General features: G+C 36.9%; 1 protein-coding gene across 19 annotated transcripts in view; it reads right to left on the bottom strand.

Annotated features, from left to right (window-relative positions):
• The window catches only part of LOC121874529, a 101,602-nt gene that overhangs the window by 38,043 nt on the left and 47,724 nt on the right, over positions 1-15,835 (bottom strand). For 15 of the 19 annotated variants that reach the window (XM_042378696.1, XM_042378678.1, XM_042378686.1 and 12 more), the window contains 5 exons: positions 14,355-14,524; positions 7,233-7,391; positions 5,909-6,033; positions 1,891-2,299; positions 119-219 (listed from right to left, as the gene is read on the bottom strand). In XM_042378696.1, coding sequence (XP_042234630.1) covers positions 119-219; positions 1,891-2,299; positions 5,909-6,033; positions 7,233-7,391; positions 14,355-14,524 — 964 coding nt within the window. The remainder of the gene's footprint in view (positions 1-118; positions 220-1,890; positions 2,300-5,908; positions 6,034-7,232; positions 7,392-14,354; positions 14,525-15,835) is intronic. The other 4 variants (XM_042378688.1, XM_042378679.1, XM_042378689.1 and 1 more) reach the window with 4 other exon arrangements.

The raw sequence follows: 15,835 nt of genomic DNA, 5'->3' as shown, positions 1-15,835 counted from the left end.
CATAATATCAACTTACTGCCTGTCTGAAGTAAGGTACAAGAAAGTGCAGAGCAGACTTGGTTTAATATCATTATCTGAATAAGGCAAAAATCAACACTAAGAAGAGAGGTGGTAGTACCTGGCTGGCCCCCACTGGGCACGTCTGGTGGCTGGTGACATGGACGAATAACCATCACTGCCCGACTGCTGGCCCCACATACGTCGCACTGGGCTGCCCTGCTGCAAAGTAAAAACAACTTATATTGTAAACATAAGTGAATGAATGTGTACTTCTAACTTGTCTGGTACTGTAAACTGACTTGCTGATATTAATCCTGTTTCTTCCAGCTTGTTACTGTACTTAGCTATACCCCTGTATGTCCAAGTCTAAACACAAAATAAATGTTTCCAATTTAAAGGCAAACAATAACTTAGAATATTCATTTGTTCATGCAAATTTTTGTATGAGGCTACTTTCAGTGTGTCATTTTCAGGAATTTAATAACTTTTCCAGATTATTACAGTAAACTGTTTTGCCATCCCCTAGAAAGCCATTGGACTCTGTTGTGAAGGACAGGGTCTGAATACTGGCAATCAACCTCTGCCAGAAGTTTGCAAAATTGAAGGTGGTTTAAGCATTTTGCTATTATTTTGTTGACAATTTTTACAAGTACAGTAGGTCATCACTTGTATAAACTTTGGTGGAAAAGGCTGGGCACACAGTTCCTCTTGATGAGGGGTCACCAAACTACGGCCCGCGACGTCAGTTCATCAGGCCCGCCGACGGTACTTGAATTTGCTTGATAAAACGTATGGAACACGAGACGTTGTGATACAATTTAAATTTAAATATTATGCGGCCCGCGCTCGTCATTCTTTCAGTTATCCGGCCCACTGTGAAAAAAGTTTGGTGACCCCTGCTCTTGATGAATGATGCAGTGAAAATCATGTTCAAACTTTTTTCTTTTAATACAAAACCCTTGTATGTCCCTATCATACTAGTGTTTACTCTGCCTTTGAACATTACAATCTGTGCTTCACTATATTGCTATGTATATTATCAATCACTGTGCATCTCCGTTACTGTTGTGACTTTGGAGTGTTAATGAGTACTGTACCGATTGTTCATTACCTTTTGGTATTGTATATTAAAGTGATTCCTCCTCCCTCCACTCTGCTCTTGTCGCCTAACTGCAGACCAGGTAAGAACTCTTTACTGTATTCTATTTTTTTTATATATATATTTTTTTTTTACACATTCTATATGAATGAACGTGTGTGCATATAACAGAGTACAAGAAAATGAAGAAAAATTATGTATGTCTACCCAATATTAGGAGTTGAACAATAACATAGCTCACAGCTCAGCCTCACCCGCTGTGAGTGCTAGTGGGTGGTGAATCGGTCAGCCGGCGACTCGGCTACACAATTACGCGCCATCTCCACAGATATTATTCCTTGTTAACCCTTGTTTAAGATATTATTTCACGTTTCTGGTCACTAAGTTATCAAATCACTTCGCTATCTATTTTTCAGGAATACATCCCGATCGCTAAACGACGCATCCCTGTATTATACGTGTAAGCAGCCCCCCATTAACCTACTGTACATCTCAAGATTCACCTGCTACAATAAAAGTAAGTGCAGTGCAAATGTATACTGTTAACTTTAAAATTGTTTTGGGAAGGGATTTTCAGCAAAATGATGGTTGAGAGCACCTAGTGAGGGAGATTACATACAAGCTGGACAGCCTTGAGCCCCTTATAGTCCAACTTAAAGAGGTCTTACTGTACAGAATAGTGAGAAACTGCAAAAGGTGGTTGAAAACAAGAAATGGATAAACAATGTGTGGGGATGTCACAAAAATATTTTAGGATGTTTTTAATAAAGAAAAAAGGGAGGGGGACCAACCTGGTCATGGAGATAAAATTGCCCATGAGGTGGCTGTTGTTGCATAGCCTGGTTGGTTGGTGGATTCATTCCGTTGTGCATAAGGCTTTGAATCTGCTGCTGCTGGTGTGACAGGCGCTGGATGTCGCTCTGGATCTCGGTAAGGGAGTCGGTCATCCTGTAAGGTGGTGTAAAAGAGTCTGGGCCCATGGAGACGCGACGCGGGGGTGTCAGAGGTAGTGTTCCAGGATCGTTAGCAGAACGCCAGGTGCCAGGCTCCAGGTACAGGCTCATTCGACGTGGGTCCACTCTTGGATCTCGGGAGGCTCGCTCTCTAGGATCTCGGCCTACGTAGGATCTCCGCCGCAACTGTACAGCATAAGGGTGGTCCAAGGAAGAGCGTCGAGAGCCCTCCAAACCACTCTCCCCACTGCAAGAACACACCACCACATGCACCACACACTACAGCAAACATGCCAGTCTCACTCAACAAACAACTGTGAGGAGCCTAGGGCCACCAATGAAGTTTCAGAATACTTAACTCTGCATTCATCTTGGTATAGAAAAAGTACAGTAGGAAAAGTTCTTTTTTTACAACTACTTTCTTAAAAAAATTATGAAGACTTAAAGCAGTTTCTTTCCTTTTAAAAGACATGCATGACTCACTTGAATAAAAAATGGCAATATGTTAAATAATTATGAATTACAAACTTAACAAAAAGGCAGAATTTTTTCCAAATAAAATCTGTAGTGTGATGTAATAGTCAAAGCTTGACTAAGACAAAATTAGCATGCAAAAGCAAAAGGCAAAGTAAAGCACAAGGCCAACAGAAGCAGAAATGAAACTTTTAGTATTCAAAAGTAATTTAAAATTAATTTTAATAATAAAGGCCAAACGTGCAGACAACCATTCACCAAAAAACATTCAACTTATTTCGAAGGAATTACTGTTTTATGAACCTTGCTAAGATACTCAAAAATACAGATAAAAATAATTTCCACATCAAGGAGCAACTAATGGAGAGGATGGTCATATTTAGAAAGTATTGTTCTCATAAAAAACCTGGCTCAAAGCTGAAAAAGCTGACAAAGTCTTTTACATTATTTTCTCATACTGTAGTAAAATTCCGGAGGTAAAGTACTGCTTTCATCACCATATTGGGCAAGACAACATGATAAGACCATCAGTATGATGAGTGAAAATGGAGTAGAATGTGAGAGCACCTCAAGTGAGTGAACGTGTAAGAGAATGACAATTATCATTGTCAAGTGTATGACGCCCTCCAATAAATGAGAGTACATGATAATGATGAGTGTTAGCATAGAAGAATATGAAGATTTCCACAACTGAAGTTGTGGATCTCATTGAATAGTTTAACTAGAAAGACAGATGCTGTTAATTCAATGGCTAATTAAATGGGAGAAATATGCCATTTCATAGCATAATGCATAATATCAAAAAGACAGAGATTCCTCAGCCTAGAGCCACAACAAGAATGGCCAGCACTGAACAACCAAAATGAGTGACATTATGCATATACTGTTTCTACTAATGGAATCTCAAGCTATGAGCTGATAGTAATAGACAATGCCAGGGTAACATCATATTTCATTCTAATTTTAATCAATAATATTTAGACAAACTTTAAGTAATGCTATTGACAATATAGCTTTGGTTAAAAACAGCAACTCCTCAAAAAATTTTCCTCCACATGTAAACTCATTAGTAGGTAAAGCATTTCAACCAATTAATAGAATGTCCAAGTCTTCTCTTTAAGGAACTGCTTTTGGCTTTAATATTCAGTTTACACCTACCGGTAACAGAAACTGATTTGCACAATACAAAATAAGGGCAAACCTCACGTGAGACTCCATAATATACAGTATGTATAGGTGCATAGAGGCAGACACAACACTTGCCTATTACACTTCAGTTCATGAAGCTTTAGGCAATATTAATGAAATATCCAAAATCTTTATGACAGTAATGATGAAGGCATGAAATATCAACTAAATACATGCAAACATGAAAAAAAGAACCTTAAAGCTACAATCAGTTCCTTAAACATCCCCCATTAGATAACAATTTAAGCATTATACAGCAAGAGAGACATAAGACATTCTCATTGCTACAGATAAGTACCAGTCATTTACCTGTGTGATGGCCCGTTCAAGAGCCTGGCTACCTGACTTCGTTACTGGTAACGTGACCTGGCTACCTCACACCAGGTCACTGAGCCTGGCAACTTGACCTGGTTACCTGACCTTATTAATAGGGGCTGTGTGGTAAATAGCTCACTCCATTACACATGAAGATTCCAGCTCTTGTGACTATGGAAGGCTGTGCCATGGGTCATTTTTCATCTACTATAAATGAAATACGAGTCCTGGGCCTCCCTGACACTGATACACAAGAGAAGAAACCTTCATGCGTAACTGCTGTTTTGGAATACAAGACACCCCCGCCTTGTGTTGTTGACGTGTTCTCTACAGTGAGATGAGCGGGTGTTGGCATGGTTTCACAAATGACTCATCAGTACTGTGAGCAGTACTGTACTTCCATCTCGGAATTTGCAATATGTAACTTGACGTGCTGTATCCTTACATGACCAAACAGTTATGCAGTACGCCCCCCTGACATGCTATATTCTTATGACAACCAATTTATTGTGCAATATGTAGTAGAGCTGTGCACCTTGCCATCACCTCTTGTTACAATGTCCTTCTTCTATAACAAAAGCCAATCAATGGTAAGTATCTAGTTGGTAATCTCAATTAAAAAGTAAGTATCTAGCATTAAATAAATGTTAAAGAAAATTATTAGCACATTATAATTATATTAATACTTTTGGTTTTCTCTGGTAGTTAATGAAAGATCCTTGTATCTGATATTGAACTAAAATATAAACTACTTGATGTCTACCGACTTACTCAAGGGTGTACGATCCCTTGCATACAAAATTTCTCATATTCAAAATCATATAAGCTAGTAATGCATAAATTGAGGTTGTAGCCACCGAATGCCAGGCAAAATAAGCAATGCTAATGCAAAAATCTTGACTATGGCTGGCAAAAGTAATCTAGCGGCATTTAATAACTGCATATGAACTAGCGACTCATTCTCAATGTCAATTATATTTTCTATAAGAAATAAACAAATACCGTAAATAAATTTCAATAAACTGTTTCAAAACCTAAAATACAGAATAATAAAACTGTGCATATATATTTCTGCATGCAAAGTTGTATATGTATGTATACTACATGCATATAATATACATAAATACACATCTATGCATACGTTAATTCCAACTAGTGCATGTAGTATAAGTTAGGGAAATGAGTACAGCCACCAGGATAATATATCCAGTTATTATGTCCTATAAAATACTATATTACTCCTACTGTGAGAAGTCTTGTATTCTAGTAAGCCAATGTAACACTAACGTAGCTCATGAAAAGCAAGTTCACTTTACATGCTCTTCTCTTACATCTATGGAATGTACTGTACTGCTTTATGTATTACGTATACTGTATCTAATCCACCAAAATCATATGGAATATCTACATAGTTCTGAAAAATTTATTTTTTCAATGAAAAGTGAGAAAAAAGCCACTGAATTAATCCTAAAAGGTTACGATGTCATTACTGCTAACTAAAGCTAAGGCAGCAAGTGTCTCTACATGACCGACAATTTTGTAAGGGAATTCTACACGCAAACTACAAAATAGAAAAAGCACTGATCTATTGTAACCTCTAAGTTTTATGATTTTCATCTACAAGTACATATATATTTGACACTTTCTGCACTGTTATTTTTTAAGAATAATTTTTTACAATTCTACTTAAGACTTTGACTAGATGTTACACTTTTACCCTTACCAACAGGAATTCCATTCAAAATAACTCAAGGTCCTAGATATTGTTTTGTATTCCAAAAGACTAAGTTCACAAATTTTCCTGAGGTGCTGCACCATCTTCCTACCATAAAAATATTCTGAATTCATTCCCTCCTTTCTCACTAGACCTGTAACCTACTGTGTCAGAGACTGGTGGTATTGGTCGTAGTCCATGGTGTCAAGGTCCGGGGTGCGCAACTCTTCCGTCTGCTGTTCCCCCTCCAACCATCGTCTGGACAAACTGTTCACATCAGACCCTATATCCTGTAGTGAATACAATGACAATGTTAAATTTTAAATAATTATTGTTATCAATGTCAAAGACCTATCAACAAAAACCTTGATAACTGAGGCAGAGGATACTGCAAGTACAATGTACTGTATAATGCAAACTTGAAATTTCATGGCATACATGGTAGCAATGGCTACTGTTGTCCAATGGCTGGCCATGATGCCACTTGCAATAAGACACCCTCATCACAAGCACTGTGTTGTACCCCACTTCTGTACTTGTTGTCATGCCCTTCTCATGAAGATACTGTCAAGATCTTGAAGCACACAGTCAATAAGGTTCTCAAAAGGTGGACTTTCACACACAAAAATGAAATCCGAGTACTAACAGGGAAAAGACTAATTGTAGAAATAATTATTTTATGCTTTAATTTCTTTTTTCATTTTCACCTACTCTGTTCTTTCAATTAGTACAGTATTGTATGTAAAAATTTTCAGCTTTTGCAGGGTCAGTCTGGTATGCAATTTTTTTTTAATATAGTAATCAAGGTTCTGGTTGACTAAGCCTTCATAAACATAACAATGTACTGTATTTCAACCTTAACTCGCACAATTTTGAAATAAACATAGAACAATAATGCATCTACAATTTCCATCAGTAATCTTGATAAATAGTGCCTTTTCAAATTTTGGAAGTGCTGAAATAACGTGGTAGATATGGGTAAAACCAACTCAATTGGCATCAAAGTGAGCATAATTACAATTTTGGTGCCTATAGTCTCATGCAAAAGTTGAAATTACCATACACTTCTAAAACATAAAAGAGTAATGTTAAAATACTGTAAAGCATCCAATTCTGTATTAACCAAATATTGTGAAAGAACTCAAAACATACATTATATTTGTCACACCAGAGGAATTTATACCTATATCACATAACCTTGCAACTGGAATTAAGACTACATCTCACAAGTTTAGTTTCCAAATTCTCAAGTTATGTACACAACATGAAATACATCAAAACATTAACATAATATAACAGTGAAACTATATCTAATGGGATGTCATAATACAGTACACACTACTCTTACATACAGTACAGTACTGTATGATGCACAAAACCAAATCTAGAAGAATAAAAGTTTGTACTGTTACAAGAAGTGGATAAAGTGTGAATAGTAGAAGCAACAGACAAGACATGCGCCATACTCCAGGCATGCAGCTACACTTACGGTTACCTTCAGCGATAAGTCTGGATTAGATGGAGTAGCAGTGGTGGTAAGAGAGGAGGGATGCTTTGGCAAGGATTGTTCCACTGAATCTACCATTGTGTCCAAAGCATCTGGCTCTGACGTGGTGGGGGTTGAGGATCCCGTAGAGGACCCCTTTCCCTATGGGGGGTTACACCGGTATATTGACGGGAGAGGTGGAGTTAGGTGCTATTGTGTATGTACTTCCTTGCCCATTTACCTTCTTCACATGAACATCAAACATAATGGGCAGGAATTCTATGGGTTATTTTTTTTCTTTTAAATTTTAAAACTATTGGTTAAGAGAGGTATTATGGTATGTAAAAAAAAATAATAAATGTTTTGGTTAAATAATGAACGTATAAATTGGTTTGTTGCTAGTAACCCAAATTAGTAAATACAAAACCAATATTTAATAACAGCCAACAACTTAAGGCATAAGGATATGTGAATCTCTGAAGACGAAAAAGTAAAAGAATATAAACATGAAACAAAAAAGAAATAATAAGGAAAATAAACAAATAAAAAAGGCAGAAAAAATTTGAGGAAAACAAATATGGAAAATAATAGTAAAGGAAGCTAGAGGAGGAGGACAAAATAAACAAGAAACCATCTCCTTCCTAGCACATATAGTAAGTAGGTATTGTCTCTTCTACCTCAGTACAAATTTGAATTTTTGTCTATTGTGTAATGATCGCATTACTTTTGGCAAACTAAAAAATTATTTTTTTAGTAGTCGGGTAAAATTGAATCAATGATGCCATGGCAATTCACAAACGACTAAAATACATCATGAATATGCAACATCCTTTGTCTTCTATATGCAAAGGTGGGAGTACAAAAACATGAACCAAACCCTGATGATCCCCAACATGACAGGTCGATGATGTTTGTTGTGGTCTGTCTACTGTAATATTTCTTTGTGCAAGTTAAGGGTAAGAGGAAGATTGTGCTGGGGTATTTCTACTTGCTTCAACACTTTTCTGTAAATTTTTGCATCTATCTTGCACAACTCGCATATCACTTGTCCCTTTTCTCTGAGGATTTTAACCATTAACCTTACTGTGTCATGGAGACTATAACTTGATGTTCTACACTTTACCTATTTTGGTATATTCCCATGAGAAGTCTTTATGAAAATATGTTTGACAGCTGCAAAGTCGTAAGTGGCTAGAAGTAGTTTAGGTAGCTGTTGTCTTAACTGTGAGAGAAAGAAAGAACTTTCTCTCTGCAGCCAGCATGAGAAATGTGTTCTTACAGTATTGTTATCGCCGCCCTCGTACGCCACGACCTCTGACTCCGATGTGGCCGCGTGACCTGTGACCTTGCCAGATGTTTGTAAACAGCACAGCCATAGAACAAGCATTTCATTGTTATGACCATAGATAGGGGCTCGGGATGCCTCTGGCACACAGTATCGTCCAACCCCATCAAGTGTACACACACTAGCTATAACTAGGAGTTACTTGGAACAATACGAGGAGTTAAGTGGAGCTATAAGCCAGCACAGGTGAGTGAAACAACACAGTGAATGTTTATATTATGGTGTAATGTTGTGAACTACATACGTGCATAGTGTAAGGCAATTTGGATAATAACCATACAGAATAGTGTATTTACTAACTGATGTATAATGTATACATGTAATGGAATGTAATCAGTAGTTAACGAGTGTCTCACTTCTCCAGGTTTTGACCATATCAATCAATAAACGTTGAGTGAGTCCACATTGTGGGTTAAAGAGACAATGTATGTAGACCTGAACAAGCTGATAAGACAATGGTAAGATACATGTGTAATGTGATGTTGAGAGGTAGGAAACCCTGCTCAGAGCAAAGTGGGCTGCAGTGTATTGGGAATATTGGTGAGGTTTTGTGTATAAGTAGGCTGCAATGGTTTGACCATCTGAAGGGAATGGAGGGGACAAATGGGGTCAGAGATGCATGAATTTGAATGTGGAGGGGAGATTTTTGGGTTGACCAAGGTTGTGAGTAATGGCCACATAAATTTGAAATTTATGAGATAGGCCATATGAGACCATGCTTCTTTAGGAGCTGCCATCAGGTACAGTAATTACAGCTAGCCCAAACATGCATGGAAACTGGTCATAAAGCAGTAAAATTCCTTGTTAAATGACCCTCCCTCATGTCACTATATATGTGTACAGGTATCAAAGTAGTGTACCATTTACATCTTTCATGCATTTTCAGCTTATTGCTGCTGCTGTGTTTTTTTATAATCCATGAATAATTGTTTCTGTACTATGACTCCATTGCCAAATAAATGAGTTAAAATGGAAACAATGAGCCTAAATATGAAAATATACGGATGGCTCCGTTCAATACTGTATACTGTACAGTAGGTAGAACGTCCGATATAACATGAGATAACATGAGATACGAGAGATACGTTCCAAGAGAGGTCACTTTAAACCGAATTCGCACTAAATCGAAGTGTTGTTTCAATGGAATAATTTAGTTTGGTACTTGAGAGAAACACATAACACTAAAAAGACTGAGATGCACCTCAGCCCATCTCTTAGAATAAACAAACATTGTTTTTTGTAGTATTATGTTAAAACAAACACTCAATATATCAACACGGCTAAAATTAAGGGATGCGAAATGGTCTGTTTACTGGCTGGGAAGATGGGGAGGAGAGAATTCAGGTGATATGCTTGACAGTTGATGCCAATATCTAGTGCTTATTTATCTAAGTTTTTCTCTAATAAAATGTCACGAAACTGACATGGAAGAATATAATTAACATTGCTGGAATTCTTATAAAATAGTGATTAATTTGAATATAAACATGCTATAGCTCGCATTAGACATACAAATTTTAGTTCTAGTTTAAGAATTTTAGTACAAAGAGCAAAAATTTTTATCTCTTGTGCAAAATATATGACGTTTATATTCAAATTATTCACTGTCTTGCAAGGATTCCAGCAATACAAATTATATTCTCCTAAATTTTGTCTGTGACATTATATAAGATAAAAACTTTAAGCCTAAGACACCAAACCCTGGCTGGGAAGATAGGGGGGAGGGATGGAGGGAAAATAGGGGGAGGGAGGGAGGGAAGTGACATGTTTGACAGTTGGCACCGAAGGTCTAGTGAAGTATTTATGTGTTTATTTATGTCCTTTAGCTTGAGTTAATGTTTTTTGCTTATAAAAAGTAATAGAAGTGACTGGGGAGACTATAATTTACATTGCTGGAATTCTTATAAGATAGTGATTAATTTGAATATAAACATACTATAGTTTGCATTTGTAAAAATTTGTAGTAATCATTTAGTACATTATTTTGAGTACATGTACAGTACAGCTTTGCCCTTAGGACAGTGTAGCATGCCCAGAGAAACATTAGGCACAAAATTTTAAATATGATGCACCAGATTGACTCGAGCAAAATAGGAATGATTCGCTTTAAATTAAAACATTGTCCTTAATTGTGGGTGTCGCTTTAAATCAATAATCTTAAATTGAATCACTTTAAATCGACGTTCTACTGTATTAATGTTGCCAGAGAAAAGCATAAGTGAAGATACGGTACATCATTCATCTAGTTCCTGCCAATCATACAGACTTTAGGGTGGTGGGGAGTGTTTTAAGTGGTTACTCAAATATTCATACAGTATTTCTTTTCAACACAAAGTAATGTGACCAACCATCATACATTTTATCTACAAGGCAGATAAAAGACAATACCTACAACTGAAAGTTGTGTTAGAGCTAGTAATGGTTTCACTGGATATAATTAGCCTTAAAAAATAGACAAACAGTTTCAATCCACACACACACACACACACACACACACACACACACACACACACACACACACACACACACACACACACACACACACACACACACACACACACACACACACACACACACACACACACACACACACACACACACACACACACACACACACACACACACACACACACACACACACACACACACACACACACACACACACACACACACACACACACACACACACACACACACACACACACACACACACACACACACACACACACACACACACACACACACACACACACACACACACACACACACACACACACACACACACACACACACACACACACACACACACACACACACACACACACACACACACACACACACACACACACACACACACACACACACACACACACACACACACACACACACACACACACACACACACACACACACACACACACACACACACACACACACACACACACACACACACACACACACACACACACACACACACACACACACACACACACACACACACACACACACACACACACACACACACACACACACACACACACACACACACACACACACACACACACACACACACACACACACACACACACACACACACACACACACACACACACACACACACACACACACACACACACACACACACACACACACACACACACACACACACACACACACACACACACACACACACACACCATGTACCAAACTTCATAATACTACATCACACATTCTTTCATTGATAATTCCTATTTATGTATATACACAGACACACACACACACACTCCTGCATTCTGTTCCACCTTAGTATTGGCCTTTTTGATGTCTCCTACCGACCTTCTTTACTCTTGCTATCTTTCGTATACAGTACAGGTGTCCCTCATTTAACGATGGGGTTGCATTCTTGAATAATCTAACATTAAGCTAAACTATTGCTAAACGAGGGATAACCCCAAAGTACGGAGGGCAAACAACAGGTTCAAATGACGGGGTGGTAAACACGGAGTACGAATACAGTACAGTGAGTTCTGCTATAACGTGTGTTTTGACAACGCGAATTGGCTCTAACGCGATTTATGAATAGAGGAAGAATATTTGTAAAACGCGAACGCTTGTTTGCTGTAACGCGATTTTTGCTTACTATTTCTCCAAATTTGTGTTATTAACTGTGAATATGGTAAAGAAGAATATCTCCAAGAAGCGTTCTGGTGATCGCATTCCCGGTGATGATCGTAAAAGAAAGGCTATAACACTTGAAGAGAAGCTCGATGTTATCAACCTCAAAATCACCCTTCTCCCTCATCAAGTTATATTCATATTTTTTCACGGTAAAGTGTTACATTTACTGCATGATTTCATTATTAGATATGAATGTAACATTTATTTAGACTGTGCCATCCTTTGTGTTAGGCTAACTACTAAAATTTTTTTGATTTCAAGTAGTAATCTGCACCCAACCCTATTTTCTCCATAAGCCCTGTTATTTCTATTACGCGAATTTCTATAACACGACGTTTTACAAGAACACAACTATCGCGTTATAGCAGAACTGACTGTACTGTACTTCCTAATAATAATAAACAAGTTTATTATAAATGGTTTCTTAGCTAAACAATTGATTTATTAATACCAAACTTCTATATAAACAATGTGGTACTGAGTTAAACGATTTAGTAAGCAAAACAGGAGCCTAATTCGAACAAATTTCCAATTGCATACGTCAAAAATTAACAAACATTGCTATGATAAACAATAAAATTGATACACAGTATACCATAAAATACAATAGCACATCACTGGGTGATGGGACACAGTTCAGCCGGGCAGTCACCCAGCTGATTCAGATACGTGTGGCTGCCGCCGCACTGCACTGTGTGTATGTCATGAAGTCACATTGGGAGAGGGAGTCGGGGAGCACGGCTGGGCTCGCGATGCAGTTACAGCCAACTGCCTCCACAAATACATTCACTTCACACACATGCACTCCCATGCCCTTCACTTTCCTTATTGTATAGTTTTATATTACTGTATATTTCCTTTATTTCCAAACCACAGTACTGTATTGTAATGATCTTTCCACAACTTTTATAGTTTCATTACATTTAACAATGGCAGCATGCCATCTCACAGGCCACCTAATCCCCAGTTTTTTCCACCTCCCAGTGAGTCAAGCTATCACTAAACCAAATTTTGACCTAACATTAAGTGATAAAGGGTGTAAAATTATGTTATCGCTAAACTGAACTTACGTTGCGTGACATTAGCACTAAACGAGGGATACCTGTACAGCATATTACTTTCACACATTGTCTCTACATATATTTTCTTTTCATTTCTATAACATCTTAGTGATCCATTATTTACTTTATCAATTGCTATCTCTACTATAATGCAGTTCCTTATCCCCTTCACTACGGGGATGCCACTTTTAATATTTTATTCAGTACAGAGAGGTCCCTGTGTACAAGGGATTAAGTATTTTCCAGTATTCAAAACTTGATGATCTATCGTACTGTTATGACACAAAGTGGTTAGCAACAAGAAGTCATCAATACTTGTTGCATTTGGTGACCCATTGGTCTCTTCAGGGCTCTGGTAATATGCCTTTTTTCAGCATTTTTAAATTTCTTTATCTAAATATCAGACATATTCTTCTTCAATAAATTGTTCTTGCCAACCTCAAACATTCCCACTGAAACTACTACTTCTAATATGGAAATAAGATGGTTTCTGTACTACTGTCTACAAGTCTGATGGTTTTAGCTCAGAAAGTATACTAATGACCCTGTTCTAACCATCTTTTCTATAGAAAAAATCAAACGTGCTAAGATTTCCAATACATATGAGATTAGTTATCTAATACAGTACTAGAAGATAACATACTACACTGTATAATGATGAACTACATGTAAAAACTACAAATTTCTAAGAATTTATTCAGAATATTGTACTAAAATAAAACTACTTTACTAAACTAAATTATCCAGATCAAATTTACATTGTAAAGATAAATATGAGGTTTCTATAATCTGTTTTCCAAATAATAACAAAACAATTACAGTACTAAGATATTCTGATGTAATGAATAATAAAGATACTGGACAAGTTGGTTTAATTAAAACTTGGTACTGTACGGGTTTCTGGGAAAAAAAATTAATTTTTCCCTTGGGCTAATATCTAGCACAAACTAATCAGTACATTGTATGATACTGAAAATGTTTAATCCCCAAAAATGGAACATTTATAATAGAGAAGACATTACTACTCATGGTTACACTCACCCCTTTCACAACAGCTTGCATGAATGCTTCCTTGCCTAGCTTTTGCCGTTGTTTATTCATTGCCTGTTCCATTTTTCTCTTCTCTGCCTCTATTCTCCGACGTTTCTCCTCTAATTTTAGTCTAACGTTGTGGAGTTCTGAGGCCATGACTTGTGGTTCCATGTTTTCATCTAAGATAAAGAGAAAAGAAAATATTTAGAAAAATTAAAGAATAGTCAATGAAAGATAAAATGTACGGTACAATGCAAGATAAAATTTTCATCATACACTGTAGTCTGCTATCCACCTGTATGTAGTTTGACTTTTTTTAAAACGTGCACATATTCACCAGTATTTTATAATTTATTTTGTTCCTGGCACAACATGCTCTCCAAAAACTTTATTCACTTCTGTCATCAACTACAGTATTTAAATCTCTCATTATTATCACCCCCTTAAAAAAAAAACTTTCATTGCTATTATTCAGGTGTTTGAAAAAAAAATCCTTGTTCTTCCTCTTTTTCACTTCCCAGGGTACACACAAGCTTAATCAAAAGAAGAAAAATTTATCCTACAGATCATTCCACTGGCTCTAAATTCATGTCCAAATATTTCATATTCTGTTGTTGTGGATACTCTCCCCTACAACTGTCGCTGACCAGCCGATCCCGCGGCGAGTTTCTCAGCAAAGTCTAGCTGTCTATCTGATCGGTGGTCGGCCAGCAGTGACATTCACTTCCGGTGGACTCGTATATATGAACCCCCAGCCTCGCAGTGAAGACCATTCTACTCAGCAACGTGCAACTAATGAGCGCAACAGGATTCTCATTTATTATGAGATCAGTACAAATTAACTGAACCTAGTACAGAGGTCGAGTCATGAATGTGAACAAAATTTAGAAAGGGTGTATTGATACATATTTCCTCTTACTTAAAAGCAATAACAACGAAACTAATGTTGTTACAGCCAAAAATAAGACAATGGAGTGAGTTGGAAACCTTCATAAATTATAATCAAACATTTTTCAGAATTTTTGCAGAAGTCTAAATTTTTAGAAGTACAGTGGGGTATGCTATAACGAATCTAATTGGTTCTAGAACCTTGTTCGTTATAGGATTAATCCGTTCCAGGGCCCCAAATACAACCACTTAACACTGAAAAATATAATATAAAATTGTAAAAATGGTAAAAAAGTGCATAAATATGCATCTAAACCCCTGAAATAATGAGTATCATTAATACTTGTAATAAAAAACAATAAATTAGTAAAAATAAATAAATAAATAAAATAAATAAATAAATAAATAATGTTCGTTGTAGGAGTTTCGTTCGTTATAGCATTCTCAATTTTATAGGTAAAACCGTTCGTTATAGGAATATTCGTAGTAGGATCCGTTCGTTATAGCATACCCCACTGTAGTGTGCCAGACTGCCTAACTCATTATTCATTGACTCTTTTGGAAAACATTACCAGGATATTAAGTTATTTAATCCACATGAA

This window comes from Homarus americanus, unplaced genomic scaffold (genome assembly GCF_018991925.1).
Source record: "Homarus americanus isolate GMGI-L3 unplaced genomic scaffold, GMGI_Hamer_2.0 scaffold34360, whole genome shotgun sequence".
Taxonomy (NCBI): Eukaryota; Metazoa; Arthropoda; class Malacostraca; order Decapoda; family Nephropidae; genus Homarus; species Homarus americanus.
Note: the sequence above shows the minus strand (reverse complement) of the source record. Positions and strands in the feature narration are given on the sequence as shown.